Here is a 16,161-nt window from a genome sequence, read left to right as displayed (position 1 = left end):
CCAATCAGTTATTGCTAGTACTAGACCAAAAATCAGCAAAATATAGAACTGAACCGCAGCATCAATCAACCTGATCTCCATGACATTTATGGACCACTCCGCCCAAGAACAACAGAATACACATTTTTTTTTCAAGTATCCAAGGACATTCACCTACAAGCACAATATATTGGCTCATGATGCAAACATTCACAAATTAAAAACAAATTGAAATTATACAAGGTATATGCTCTGACCAAAGCAAAATCAAACTAAAATTCAACACACAGACAACAGAAAAAAAAATACAAAAAACCAAAACCTCCAAACACTTGTAAAGTAAATAACAGACTTTAAAAAAATCGGGTCAAACAGGAAGCCTTAAAGGAAAATTTAAAAATACATATATCTGTAATGAACATGAAAACTCACCATATTGTTGTGAGACACAACTAAGCAGTGTTGAGAGGGAAATTTTAGTACTAAAATTCTTACAGTAGAAAAAGGAATGGTCACGTATTAATAATATAAGTTTTTTTCTCAACAAATTAGAAAAAGAAGAGCAAAATAAACCCAAAGCAAGGTATAAGGGAGAAAAGAATAAGAGCAAAATGCTACGAAATTGAAAATAAGAAAACAGTAAAGAAAATCAAAACAAGAAAAAGCTGGTTCTTTGATATGTGCAATAAACTGAAAAATCTCTAGCAAGACTGACAAAGAAGAGAAGACATACATCATCAGTGTCGGAGGTGAACCAGCGTATCACTACAGCTGCTGTAGCCATTAAAGGGGTATGAGGACTGCAACAAAATACATGCCGAAATGCCACCGAGATGAAATAGACCAATTACTTAAACACACACCATCAAAGCCATACATAGGAAACAGATAAACAAAATATTTCTATAACCATTAAATAAATTGAATTGGCAATTTAAAAGCTCCCACATACACACTCACACACACACACAAGATCCCCAGGCCCAGTGATTTCACTGGAGAATTTTACCAAACATCTTAAGCATTAACACGTATTTTATACAATATCTTCCAGAAAAACAGAAGAAGAGGTAATCTTTCTCAGTATTTAATGAGGCCAGTATTACTCTACTCCAAAAATTAGACAAAGTCAGTACAAAAAAAGAAAAATCATAGATCAATATTTCTCAGGAACTTTGACCCAAAAAATCCTCAAGAAATTATTAGCGCATCAAAGCCAGGCATGAATAAAAGAATCATACACCAGGACCAAGCTGTGGGGTTTTTAGGTTTGAAAGGTATTTTCTAGGTATTGTTTCAATATTTGAAAATCAGTCAGTGCAATCCACTATATCAACAGGCTAAAAAAGAAAAATCATATGATCATATCAGCGGATGCAGAAAAGGCAACCGATACAATTAAATACACACCTCCCCTTCATGGGGCAGAAAAACAAACAAACAAATTCTTAGCAATCTAAAAATAGTGAATTTCCATAACTTTATAAAGAGTATATTAAAAAAAAACCTTACATCAAACATTATCCTTATGGTGAATGACTGAATACTTTATCCCTACAACTGGGAAAATTGTGAGGATGTCTGCCATCAGTATGGTTATCTGACAGAGTACCGGTAGTTGTAACAAGCACAGTAAGGTAAAGCAAAGAGATAAAAAGTATACAGATTGAAAAAGAAGAAAACAGAAAGCCATATTTGTAAAAGACCTGACTATGGAAAAATTCTCAAGGAATCTATCAGAAAAAAAAACCCAACAAACTCTCATAGAATTAATATGTGACTTCATCAAGGTTTTAAGGATATAAGATCGACACAAACAAATGAGAGTTGTATTTCTAGATAACAACAAACATATGTAAACTGAAATTAAAATAGAGTACCATTTACAGTTGCTCCAAAGAAAATGAAATACTTTGGTATAAACCTAAAAAAATATCCACAGGCTCTGAATGCTAAAATTACAAAATGCTAATGAACGACATTTAAAAAAAGACCAAACAAATGGAGATTCTTACTGCATTCACGGTTGGAAGAATCAACAGAATAAAGATGCCCATTCTCCCCCAATTCATCTGTAGGTTTAACAGTGTCTATCACGATGCTAGCAAGGTTGTTTACACACAGAGGATAGTTTAGTCTAAAATTTATATGAAAAAGAAAAATATCTAGAATAGTGTAAAAATCTTGAATAAGAATACAGCGGGAGGAATCACTCTAGTCAACATAAATGCTGAATATGCAGGCAAACTGAAGAAGACAGCAGGATACTGGCAGAAGCAGAGTCACATGGAAGAACTGCACAGAATAAAGAACCCAGGAATATATTCGCATCAATATGACCCCGCCCCCGACTTTTTGACAAAGGTGCAAAAGCAACTCAATGCAGAAGAACAGCCCTTTCTAGAAATAGTGTTGGAACAATTCCACATCCCTGGTCAAGTGAGTGAACCTTGATCCAAATCTCACACTTCATACAAAATCACCTCAGGTGAACACACCATTAAATGTAAATAAAACTATAACACTTTTAGAAAAGAAAAACACACAGAATCTTCAGGAACTCTAGGGCAACATAGATTTCTTAGGTTTGATAGCCAAATTACCATTCATAAAGGAAAAGTTGATAAATTAACTCTCATCAAAATGGAGAAATTCTGCTCGATCAGAAACCTTATGATGAGGATGAAAGGACAAATTACAGACTGGGAACAAATATCTGCAAACCGCATATCTGGTAAAGGACCTGTAATTAGAATATATAAACTCCTCAAAGATCAGTAGTGAAAAACCAACCAACGAGAAAAGTCCAACAAGAAAATGGGCAAAAGACATTAACAGATATTTCACAAAAAGTGACAAGCTCACGAAACTATAGTCAACATCATTAGTCATCAGAGAAATGCCAGTCAAAATTACATGAGATAAAGTACACATCTATCACAATGGCTAAAATAAAATTGTAAAATTTAAATAGCAAACAAAATGGCAAGAATGCAGATACTCTTTTCTCTCTCATTCATTGCCAGCAGAAAGTTAAAATGGTACAGCCACTCTGGAGAAAATATTGGTAATTTCTGTCAAAAATGAATATACACTAACCGTATGATCTGGCAATGATATTCCTGGGTATGTATCCCAGAGAAATAAAACTGCACACCTACACAACAATTGTATATGAACGTTCACAGAAGCATTCTTTTCAATCGCTTAAAGATTGGAAGAGCCAAACTATCTCTCAGTTGGTGAAGTATGAGAATAACTAAACCTGGTGTTTCTTTGTGGAAAGTGGTTGTTGAGGAATTCAACTTTTAAAAATAGATTTCAAGGGATTGAGATTTTCTATGACTTCTCTCAATCTTGATAAGCTGTACTTTTCAAGGAAGCTGTCCATTTCATCTAAATCATCAAATTTATTGGCATAAAGCTGTCATAATTCTCCAAGATATCATTTTATCTTCTGTATGACTAGCAATATCTCCTTTCACCCCTAATATTGGTGGAATTTGTTTCTGATCTAGATAAGTCTTACTGAGGGTTATTAATTTTATTAGTCCTTTGAAACAACTAAATTCAGAGCTTTAATGTTTCCATTCTTTCTCCTTTTTCTCTCTCATTGATTTCTGAACTTATCGCGTTCTTTCCTTCCTCGGCTATGGCTTAACCCTTTACAGAGCATCACAGTTTGTGTCGGAAGGCAATTAGTTTAATGGTAACCCTCCACAATCGTCTCCCTGCTGGGTTTTAGGCTTTGAAGTGGGGAATGGGGGTGACAAAGAGTGTCTCTTACTCTAGAGCTTGATCATTCCTCCAGACACTCAGCCTTTCTGTCTCAGCTGAATGCCTGGGGTTTTAGCAAGGTCACTCTACACTGCCTGCGCTGAAAATCCAACATCTCCCAACACTGTTCCGTCAGTTAGTATTATCTCCATTTCACTCTCGACCCTTCAGTAGAGTCTTACCCACCACACACGCTCTCTAATCCTCAGTCAGGGAACAAAGGACAACTCCCCTTCTCTGAAAAAAATGTACATCAACACATAGTCCCTTTTTATCTCTGGTCCTGGGTCCTGCAAGTTCCAGCTGCTTCCGCAGCCCAAACTCTTAAAATCCAAATTCTTAAAGAGTCCTGTTTGCTTCCACCCTTGTGCTATAGTTAAGATGTTATTCCCAGTCAGACGGCCAAGTTCAGTGTGAGATTTGCTTTCCATGCTTTCCTTCTGTCAGAGAGAGATTTCCTGATTTTTTTTTTTTAATTGTCAAATGTCTGAAAACAAATGTCTCATGGATTTTGTCCTGCTTTCTACTTGTAGATGGTGAGAAAGACAAATGTTGTACGAGTTACCATATTTTAAATTTCATTCTCTCTCAACTGCAACACAGCAACAGAATCTGACCAATCACTCGCATTTGCCTCTTCCCCATCATCTATTCTGGCAAAATACGTACCTTAGACTAAAGCCAACTTTCTCACATACTTTTAAGCATTTCTTGACTCTTACCTGCATTTTGGGAAAGAATTCAAATTCCTGTGTTTTCATGTAAACCAGTTCAGATTCTGTACCCAAATTGCTTTTGCAACTTCACTTTCCTGTGCTCTTTCTGTAAAGTGGTTTCCACTGCTCAGGTCCTATGGTACCTCCATCAAAACTTCTCCCTGTCTTCAGTGGCTTCTTAGTTCCTTTCCCCACATTTTTTCCCCTCTCAAACTCCTACTTCCAGAGAGTGTAAATGACCTTTTCAGGTAAGTGATTCCTGAGTTCCAAATTTTAAAAGTAGTCATTCTATTCTGTATGCTTTCAGAGCAATTGCCACATTACATTTGGGTTTGTGATCAATCTGCTTGCCCAGTAATTCAGCCAAGTATAAAGCATTCTTCTTCTTCCCACCAATGGCACCTTCACCACATAATAATAAACATCTACACAACATAAAGTAAAGCTTACCTTTACAAATGAAGAATCTGGATGCAATATCCCTGATTTGTTGTATGAATATACCAGGAAATGAGAGTCTAAAAATGACCTAATTCAACCAAAATAATAATACTTCGTTGTAATAATAGCATTAGTAAAAGTAACTTCCAGAGTCATGAAATTAAACAAATTTACATTTCATTTTATAAGCTCAAATACACAAAAATTAAACGGGCTCATCTCTCCGTTATCTAGCTTTCTTTCTGATACCACATTAGGTATATAAGAGAAAACAAGAACCAGGATGACCGGATACCAGTGTGGGCACTGGAATGACACAGATTGCTGTCTAGTAAAATCCAGGACTTCCAGATTCCCTCAACAAAGTTTTCTTTTATAGATTCAACCATAAGTACATCTCATGGAATAAATCTCTTAGTTAAAATTTGCTAATAAGTAGCCATGGATTGATAAAAAACAAAAAAAAATACATGCTTATTTCATTAGCTTGTTTCCGTGAAGTTATGCTGTGCTACAAAGCATCCTCCAAATTCCCAGTGCCTTAAAATTACAATGAATATTCTTCACAAGGTTACTGCAGGTTCAGCTCCACATTGCCTTCATTCTGGAACCTAGGAAACAGCATGGTCCCTCCACGGAACATGCTTTTCTCGTAGCAGAAGGAGAAAAATTGTAGAAGCACACGATAGATCTTAAAGCCTTTGTTTAGAAGCGGGATTCTAGTCTTTTGCTCAAATTTCATACGTTATTTCTATAGAAAAACGTGACATAAACAGGGTATGGAACTAAAATCTTCTTACAAGGAGGATGGTGATTATCATGGAACAATCTAACATTGTTATTTACTGTAGGGTTGAGACAGGCTGGGACCTGGGACCCTTTACTGGAGCGCTTGGCCTGGACACACGTCTCCTTGAGCAACAGAAGACAGAGGGGCTCTAAGGAACTAAAACTAACTGCCTGCATGTGCAGTCCGGGTAATTATGAGCAATAAGACACACAAAGGCCGTAAACCGACTGCCACTCCGGAGGTGCCAGGAGCAAAAGCAGGGTACTTACTGCGCATGATCCCTGCACACAGCACCACCAAGCGAGTGGGGAGACCACCAATCCGCCCCTACCTTCACCCCATTTAAGGATCCAGCCCACCCTCCTCGGAGAGTGAGCCAGGGAACGTGTCACTTGTTTTCGCTCCCTCCTGCTGCAGCACGAGCCTCAACAAAGCCTTGCCTGAATTCCTTCTCTGACCACTTATCAATTTCTATTGATTAAAGAGTCCAAGGACCCTAGTCCATAACAGTGACACTGGGATTTCTCATGGATTCCAAACATCAAGAAGGTTTGAAGGCCAGAATGGAAGAGAAACTAGAGCGTTAACAGAGTACGTTTTTCCCCACTACTTTTCTTATCTCCTTCATGTCCTCTCATTCTTTTTTAAAAAATTTTTAGTGAAGTATAGTTGATTTGCAATGTTGTGTTAGTTTCAGGTGTACAGCAAAGTGATTCAGCCATATATATATATATATATATATATATATATATATATATATATATATTCTTTTTCAGATTCTTTTATCATACTAAGAAAAGTAAGTTGGACAAAGACAAATATCCTATGATATCACTTACATGTAGAATCTAAAAAAATGATACAAATGATCTCCTTTACAAAACAGAAATAGACTCACAGACACAGAAAACAAACTTATGGTTACCAAAGGGGAAAGGGGGGGAGGGATAAATTAGGAGTTTGGAATAAACAGATACACACTACTGTATGTAAAACAGATAAACAACAAAGACCTACTGTATAGCACAGGGAACTATATTCAATATCCTGTAACAATCTATTTCCTCTCCTTCTTGAAAACTTTTCCTTTTCTTCAATTCAAATAACAAAACCAGAGAGGTTCCTGGAGAAAAACTGGTATCTGTCAGTTTATATTCCACATATATTCAAGGAAAAACTCTGCATGGCCTGGGTCGGTTTAGGTGCAAGCATCTAGAACGTGAATTCTGGAACAAGGGCAGAGCCACCTTTTAATAACCGTAAGCATTTAAATGGAGGTGGTGGAAGTGGGAATCCAGAAGTAGTTCCCAGGAAAAAGAAATTCGAGATTAAAAACCTTAACAGATATTTGACAAGCATTATTAAAAGGATAAAAATTTCGTTTGCAAGTTTATTCATCCTGGGCCCTTTTTCAAAGGCATACTTTTGGCTTCCGTATGAAACAACAAAACAGTCTGCCTTAATCAGTGACATAACAAAAATACAAATGAGCACTGAAAGAAAAAAACAATGTCCAATGAAAGGAAAATGAACAATAAAAAGCAGGCAAAACTTAAAAGTTAGTTCCGAATGAAGTAGCATTGATGAACAAAATAATCTTAATTTCAAGAGAAATTAATAAGCATTCCAAGGAGATCATTCCAAGAGAAAAAAAGTATACTCTGAAACTAAAACACATGACAGTTAATATTAAATAACTCAATAAATGTATCGAAGAGAATTTGCTTACTGTGAACAGAATTATAGGCCTAGTCAACAGAGGACAAATGCTGGTAAAATGCATGTCAAAAATAAAGATTTGATCATAGTTGTAGAAAAAACTATGATATGGAGCACAGACAAATAAGACCCAGGATGAAAGCATTGATTTCCCATAGAAGAAAAAAAATGCATAGGGACTGAAAATTAAAATGAAAAATTTAGGGACTTGGGTTATATTAGGGAGTATTAATGTAATACACACACACACACACACACACAAACTCACACTCACCCACACACAGAAAACATACTGGAAAACTCACTTCACACAGACTATATCAAATTGCAAAAATTTATAGAAAAGAAATATGACTCACAAATTCTACACATTGCCAAATGTCATTCAGTTATGAGAACAAGAGAGACATCTGCAGACATGCACTGATTCGGGAAGCATGCCATCTGCAGATTCCATCTGAAGAAAATAATCTGCAGTTATTCTAACTAAACGATACCCGAGTCAGCATAAAGCTGCAATAAAAAGAAAAAAGTAAAAAGAAGCTTTGAAGAAAGTTGGAAAATGCAATACTGTTGTTAAAGAAACTGAAAGCAGTGGATTTACATCTTAAGTGGAAAAAGAATTTTAAGAAATACTATATGAATGTGATGCTATCACTTCAGGATCTAACAGACACAAGAGAGGAATGTGAGAACCTAGGATAGAAAATATGAATATAATGATTATATGAAAAATTTCATTTTTATGGCAATAAATCCCAAAAACAAAGGAAGAAGACAATCAATAGTCTAGGTGGCATAATTGCAACATATAGAGGAGATAAAGTGTTAATATCTACAGAAAACAAAACTTCCCACGATAGATCATGGAACAAAACCCAGAAAAACAGAAAGATAAAGCCATAGATTGAAAATAAATAAATCAAAACAAATGAATAAAAAATAACCATCCCTCCCGCCTCCAGCAAAAAAAAAAAAAAAACCCACCAAAATCTCAGGAAAAGCAAGTCAATGAGGACGGTCAGTAAACACTGGAAAAGATACTAAGTGTTATTAATAACCAGTGAAGTGTATATTAAAACAACAATAAAACAGCATTTGTCATCCACTAATTAACAAAAATAAGTGTGTGAAGATATTCATTTTGTCAAGAATGTAGAGAACAGAAATACTTTTAAGCTATTGGCATGAGTAAAAATTGGTTACAAGGCTTATGAAGAAAAAAACTGGCATTATATAGCACTTGAGAAATTTCTTATTTATAATCCATCAATTTCCCTGGGGCCCAGGAAGTCATGGCCAAGGATGTCCACGACAGAGCTGTTCTTGCTGTAAATATGGGAGGATAAATAATGGGATATATTCATTTGATGGCTACATATGCATTTTAAAAAACAAACCCATTTTGCACACATCATTATGAATGAATCTCAACAAATAATATTATGCAAAATGTTGCACAACGAACAATAATAAGTACCTATTGCTCACACTTTTGGGTCATGTGTGGGTAGCCATGCCAGCTCTGCTAATTGTGGCCAGGCTTGCTCAGTGGTACAGGATTCAGCTGAATGTTGGCTGCTGTAGGGATAAATACAGCACCTTGGCTGTGATCCACATGTCTTTAATCGTCCAGCAAGCTAAGCCCGAGCATATTCTCATGGGGATGACAGACAAACAAGATGGAAAGCAGAAAAGCGCGACAGCTTTTTCAAGCCTGTGTTGGAATCAGGTCAGCCAACATCTCTCTGGCTAAAGTAAGTGACATAGCCCCATACTGGGCTAGTAATTTGCCGGGCCCCCAAAGTAAAATGAAAATGCGGGGCCTCTCGTTCAAAAGTATTAAGAATCTCAGGATAGCATCAGAAGAGCATGAATCCAAGCACAGAGCCCTTCTAACCTTGGGCTCTTCACCCCCATGAAGACTGAGTGTGATGTGGTTGGAGTTGTATACACTCCACCTCTTGATGAGAGAACCTCAAAGTGATATGGCAAAGAGTGAAGATACAGGGAAAGGTAAAGAATTGGGGTCACTTTTGTGGTTCAACATGTTAAGGTCCACCCTTAACTACCCTTCTGATCCACCATAACAAATTGTATAATAGAATATACACTCTTGTGCCATTCATGTCTACTTGAAGGACGCATCAAAACATGATTTTTATTGATCTTTAGACATATGGATGAAAGACCCTAAATATATGGCAGAAGAATATGTGTCAATATCATAATTGTAATCAGCACTGGGGAGTGAGACGATTGAAGAGGTCTGGGTATGGGAATAATAGATTTCATTATTACGGCCATGTACCCTTTTTTTTAATATGTAGGAAAAATGCTTATATGTGCATCATTCATGGTAAGAACTTAATTGTTTATACTAATCTCAGAATTTTCCTTTTTTATTTTTATTCATTCATAGAAAAAAACAATATAAAAAATAGTGTGCTAATATAAACTACAGACTTTGGGTGATAATGAATGATGTGTCAATGCAGGATCATCAGTTACAGCAAATACATCACTCTGGTGGGGAATGTTGATAACGGAGGAAGCTATGCACGTGTGGGATGTGAGGATATACGGGAAATCTCTGCGCCTTCCACTCACTTTTGTTGGGAACCTAAAACTGCTCTAAAAAATAAAGTATATTAAAATGATAAAAAATAATAATGAGAAAACTACGTGAATAGGCAAACCCCATAGAGGAAAATGAACTAGCCAATAACTATTTAGAGAAATCATTTAGGGAAATACAACCTGACATTAAGATGAGATACAATATTTTAGTACATCACGCATGCTTTTGGAAATCTAAACTGCTACGGTTTTTAGAAAGTAACTGGCAATATCTCTTAAGATCTTTACATGCTATAAAATGTGAGTAATAAAGAAGGCCTACCTTAGAGGCGGTTGTGAAAATTAATCAGTTACTACCTGCAAACTGCTTAGAAATACGCCTGGAATATGGTACGTGCTCAATAAATGTCAGTTGCTTTTGTTGCTTTCATTATTATTATTTATTATTATTACTATTACTACTATTATCAGCACTCATCCTGCTTGATCCAGAAGCCCATTTATTGATATCAAGACTATGAAACAAAATCTCTATTGTATAAGAATACACAGATAAAGATGTTTATTGTCGGACTCTATAGTGACAATCCCTGGAAATAACTTCATTACCCATCAATATTACATACTATGGGATCTCATCCATTAAAAATGAGTAAAAATGTATACATAGAGCAAGAAAATAAGTGTCATTATTAAATAAGACCTGACACTTGCAGAACACTATTTCCATTTGTGCAAAAAAACAAAACAAAACAAAACAAAAAAACCCTTTTTTGGTAGGTTTCTATATGTTTTATTTCAGGTAAAGATAAAATTTAAAATAGAAAATCATGGAATGATACACACAGGATATTGATACCGGTTTCCTCACAGAGTGGAAGTAGAAAACTGAAGAGATTAAAAATATATCCTATAGCAAAATGAGACAAAACTAGAGTGTAATATCAAGTAAAATGCTTAAAAATCATATAATTATGTAAAATGACATGAAACAAAAGTAATCATGGACAGATAAACTTATTCCCTTAATAGTTGCAATTGTAATTATACTTCAAGGAGTTTCATAAAATGATTTTCATGTATCTGATATACTTTAATATTTATATCATTAAATTACAGTTGGGTTTGAATATTAGATTTAAAAATCTAAAGATAAAGACTCGAAATTCTAGTCTGACATGAATCACCAAGAAGACTTAACATATTAAATAAATATAACATTTATGCTCTTGAATATTTAGGCTCTAAATTTAGGCTCAATTTAAGGTAGTCATTGTAAAAATGTAAGAAACTAAAAACAACTGTATGAAAAGAAGCATGGCCACTTACTGTTTTTCAAGGTGGAGAGTGTATGTTTTCCTGTCAATTTTGATGGCATAGGTGACCTACAGCAAAGTAGTCAGAGAGAATGTAATTATTAGCTATTTCAAATCCTTAAAAGTCAGAAGCCCTAATTTTTAAAAACATATGTACTCTTTCATATAAGCATGGATTGTATCATGAGTGTATCAAAATTATATATACATATATATAATTATAGTTACAGTTATCTTTCTTCAATCTTGGAATGTGTGACAGAATTAATCATAATCAAACTTACATAAAATCTAGGAGTCTAAATCTATTTCAAAAGTAAGAGCATTAGTCATTAGCATTTAAGTATCATAACCAAATTTTTAACTTCAAATGGTTACATTTAGAAATGCTGAGTAACCTTTGAAGAAACTTGAATTTTATTATCTTTTCCTACTTTGCAATTTCTAGAGCAAATAAATGGAAAATTAAACAATACAAAGCGAGTCCCTTTTTAAGAGTAAATTAAAATTAAACTAAAATCTGATGTTCACCTAAAGACATCATTAAGAAAGTTAAAAGGCAATTCCTAAAGAATGATATTAGCAATTCATATCCAATTGGCCAATCCACATTTGTGCATGTCTCATTTCTAACAGTACATCTTTTCCTTCTCCTTTTTGTTTTCCTTAGTCTATCTCACCAAAAGTTCTGTTTTATATTCTTCTCAGAAATCAACTTTTGACATTGTAAATCCAGGCTACTTCAGCTTACTTTTGTCTTTCATTAATTCTACTTCTTAATTTAAGCAGCATCTTTAAGAATTTTAGGGCTTCCTTGGTGATGCAGTGGTTGAGAGTCTGCCTGCCAATGCAGGGGACATGGGTTCGAGCCCTCGTCTGGGAAGATCCCACATGCCACGGAGCAACTAGGTCCGTGAGCCACAATTACTGAGCCTGCGCGTCTGGAGCTTGTGCTCCGCAACAAGAGAGCCCGCGATAGTGAGAGGCCCGCGCACTGAGATGAAGAGAGGCCCCCACTTGCCGTAACTAGAGAAAGCCCTCGCACAGAAACGAAGACCCAACACAGCCATAAATAAATAAATAAATGGATCATCACGTTAAAAAAAAAAAAAAGAATTTTAAGGTTATAATTATTTTTCTAATTTTAAATTGCTGACCATTTTTTGTCACTTGTTTAATTATTTGTGGTTATAAATTATGCTCCTATACCATCTTCAGAGCGGGATTCAAATTTTTCTTTGTAATTTCTTCATTCTCGTTCATTGCTTATTATTTAATATCCATTGTGATTTATGATTTCTCCTTCAACTTGTGAATTATGTAGAAGTATATTTTTAAATGTCCAAATACATTTTTCAGTCCTTCTGTTAAGTTTTAACCTAATTGTACTGTTGCCAGATGATGAGTTCTGTACTATCCGTATTTGTGTTTCATTTATTTATTTATTTTCCTTGCTGTGGTCAATTCTGTTGAATGACGCTATATATTCTTGAAAAGTATGAGAACTAGTCTTGAGAAGCATTATTTACAACAGAGATAGAGCATTAAGTGCAGCTTGATTAGAAAAGCTCATATCTGTTTCTGGGGATACCGACAAGTCTGGGTGTTTCTGACTCTTGGCTGACGAGGGCAGTGAGATTTATAATGCACTGTGTAGGGTTCAAAACTCCCCTGGCCAAGGTTAGCTTCTGTTGTGTTTCCCTAACTAGTTTGCCAAGACTGCCTTGGCTACTTAAAAAGTCACTGAAAGCTTTGCAAGGAGCTCTCCCAAAGCCAAACTTCCTCCCATAAATCTTGTGATTTCAAGCCAGAGACTCAGCGTGTTCCAGGAGCACAGAGGTTGGGTTCACCGAGAGCTAGCTCATTGCGGATGCTTCCTGGATTCCTGATATTTGCCTGAATTCTCTTTGTCTTGCTGCACCAGAGGTTTTATCACTAACTAAAAGCCTCATGTGTGATATCCCTAGACTCTAGCAAGTCTTAACATAGAGCAGAAAGGGGAAAACAATACATAAACTTCATTGGGTTCACTTTATCCATCAATAAAATGTTTATTTTTGTTGTTCAAATTTTCTTTCTCTTTATGAAGAATTTTATGATTGGCCAATCATAAAATTGAGAAAAACATTTTAAGATGTCTCTATGGAAATGGATTTGAAAATGTCTCCCTGTCGTGCTATCAGTTTTCATTTTATATATGCTGAGGACATTTTATTAAATTCATACAAATTTAGAATTGTTATATGTTCCCTGGGAACTGAATATTTTATTATTAAGTAACGATGCTTATCTCATAATGTTGGTGTGTGTGTGTGTGTGTGTGTATGCATGCGCACATGTGTGTGTACCAAATACTGTCTTTTTCCTGCTATTACCATGGATCCTCATGTTTTCTTTTGGTAGCACCTTCCCAGTGTACGTTATACTCTCCTAAACATTTCAGCGTCTCCAGATATTCATTTTGGGGGTGTGATAGGTTTTATAAATACATAATCGCTGGTGTTTCTTGGTACCACAAAGTGAGCCAGTCAGAAGTAGACCACTCTATAAAACCTGCTCCAGTGTCTAGTACAGTTTTTCAGCTGGCATTTGAGGACATTCCTCTCCGATCTTGCCACTGAGGTTCTAATCATTGGATTCCTCTCCCATCCCTGTGTGTGTTTACATCAACACTTCTTCCTTCTTGAAAACAAAGGGTCCTATCCAAAGCTGCTAATTCTTATTAAAAAAGAAGTCAAAACCAGAAAGAAAATGACAACTAACAAAATGATTCAGATAGTCAATACACAGAAAGACATCTCTTGTTAAGGCTTAACCAAAAAATACCCGTTAAAAGTGAAGCATTCACTAGGGTGTGCACAAGAGCAAAGATGAGAAGACTGAAGAGACCTGGAGAGGCCTCAGGAAGATAGGCGTCACTATTTCTGTTAATGGGAGTCAAATATAATGCAACTTTTCCGGTAGACATTTTGCAATGCTTATCAAAATTTTTTATAGTGGCTTGCCTGTTGATCCTATTGACTATTCAGGAAGGTTTATGAAACTATCTGCATGTATAAAATTTGAAATACTATATGATGTTACACATAAGTTAACATGAAGTTAGGGAAAATAATGACAGGGCTGGATTTATTATCATAAAAATAAATCCTAACTCTACACATAAATGAAAAAGCCAATTCCAACTCTCATAAATGATCATTAAAAGTATATGTGCATGTGTGTATGTATGTCTCTAAAACTTCATTTCCTTCAAACTTACTGCCTTTAGAAAGTGAGGCGGCCATTCACTTTCTTAATGTCACTGTACTGTCTAGATCTAATTTTACAATGTACACAATGTACACGCTTTACTATTCTAAGCAGATCAGAAATAACGTTACTTTTACTTTTTACAAAGCTTTATATATGCCTATGTATGTAAATACAGGCATGAAGATACACTTTATATACTGTCATTTTAAAATCATGCTACAAGCTAAATATTAGTATGGCCTCATTTACATAGAAGGTACTTTAAATGTAGAAAGTATTTTTAAACGTACATCTTTTCTAGAAAACAGTCCAGTAGACTGTAGACGCCATTTTGTGGGATAGGAATTCGGGGCATTTCTTTTCTCTGAGTCTGTGTTTTAAAATTGTTCCATAACGTTCATCTATTATTTGGGAAATGAAAACAAAACACTTGCTCTCCCTCAGACAAAACCAAAACGTCTCTTGAACACTGTCATTAGGACACAGAATTTCATGAAGGGGTATGCATGAATTGATTTGGGTCTTGCAGTCCAGTAAAAATAAAATACTCATATCTTTTAAGTGATTTCTTAATTACATGCGTTTCTGAAACACCGCCGTCATTGGTGTTTGCCCCAGTCTTCTGTGGCACTGTAATTTGTAGAAGTGATGTTTCAGTGTCTGCAGTAAGGAAAACAGGTGTGAGCGTTCCCCAGCGCACGGCAGCATCCTTATCCTTCTCTTACGTGTCCTCTCCTATCACATCACTCGTGGATCTTCCAAGCCCCAGCGCGCGCGTGCACACACACACACACACACACAAACACACACACAATCACACTGCGCAGGGTTCCAGGAAGAGGCTCCTCTAGAAGCGGGAGTGTTACTACCCCACCACCGTCCAGAGACCCTCGGGGCTGGCTGACCTCAGCCCTGGGTAGGTGAAGAAGGGCTGCTCCCAGGACCCCATCCAGGTTCCCTCGTCCCCCCACCTCCCTGGAAGACAGGCGCCCCCTCCTGCGGTGCAGGGTCCCGGAGTGAGGGACAACTATCCCAGTCCTGCTCGGAGCCCTCCGACCAGCGGGCCCGCCAGAACCCTGAAACTGGGCGGGCTCAGACCCGACGCCGGACTCTCCCCAGCCCGGCCTGGGCTTCTGGAGCAAGGAGGGCGACGCCCCCCGCGCCAAGGGACCCTGCGACGACGGGCCACCCTCCTATCCAGCAGGGTCCTCACTTACGATGGCCCGCGGAGGTCAGTCGGCCCAGCCCTGAGAGGAGCAGCAAGAGAGACAGCATTGCGTGGCCAGCCGGCCTCGCCACCGGGATGGCGGTTGACTGGAAACGGTGCAGCGAGTGCGCGGGGCCCTGCGCTCTAGGACCCGTCGGGGAGGGGCGGGAGCTGAGGGGCGGGGAGGGAGGGCAGAGCGGGCGGAGGGGCGGGGCTGGGAGGGAGGGCAGAGCGGAGGGGCGGGGCGGGGCGGGGAGGGGCGGGGCGGGGCGGGGCGGGGCGGGGCGGGGCGGGACTGGAAGCCTGGAGCAGAGGGGCTGGGAGGGAGCTGAGGGGCCGGGATGGAGACTAAATCCCGAGGTGCCAGGGATACAGAGAGCT

The 16,161-nt window shown here is 37.4% G+C and overlaps 1 protein-coding gene across 1 annotated transcript in view; it reads right to left on the bottom strand.

Moving 5' to 3' along the window:
- LOC133081281 (A disintegrin and metallopeptidase domain 3-like) overlaps positions 1-15,848 on the bottom strand; it is a 103,814-nt gene extending 87,966 nt beyond the window's left edge. Inside the window, exons 1-4 of the mRNA XM_061177367.1 lie at positions 15,791-15,848; positions 15,151-15,233; positions 11,332-11,387; positions 4,923-5,001 (exon numbers count right to left, since the gene is read on the bottom strand). Coding sequence (XP_061033350.1) covers positions 4,923-5,001; positions 11,332-11,387; positions 15,151-15,233; positions 15,791-15,848 — 276 coding nt within the window. The remainder of the gene's footprint in view (positions 1-4,922; positions 5,002-11,331; positions 11,388-15,150; positions 15,234-15,790) is intronic.
- Between the last annotated feature and the right edge of the window lie 313 nt (positions 15,849-16,161).

This window comes from Eubalaena glacialis, chromosome 20, assembly GCF_028564815.1.
Source record: "Eubalaena glacialis isolate mEubGla1 chromosome 20, mEubGla1.1.hap2.+ XY, whole genome shotgun sequence".
Lineage (NCBI taxonomy): Eukaryota > Metazoa > Chordata > Mammalia > Artiodactyla > Balaenidae > Eubalaena > Eubalaena glacialis.
Note: the sequence above shows the minus strand (reverse complement) of the source record. Positions and strands in the feature narration are given on the sequence as shown.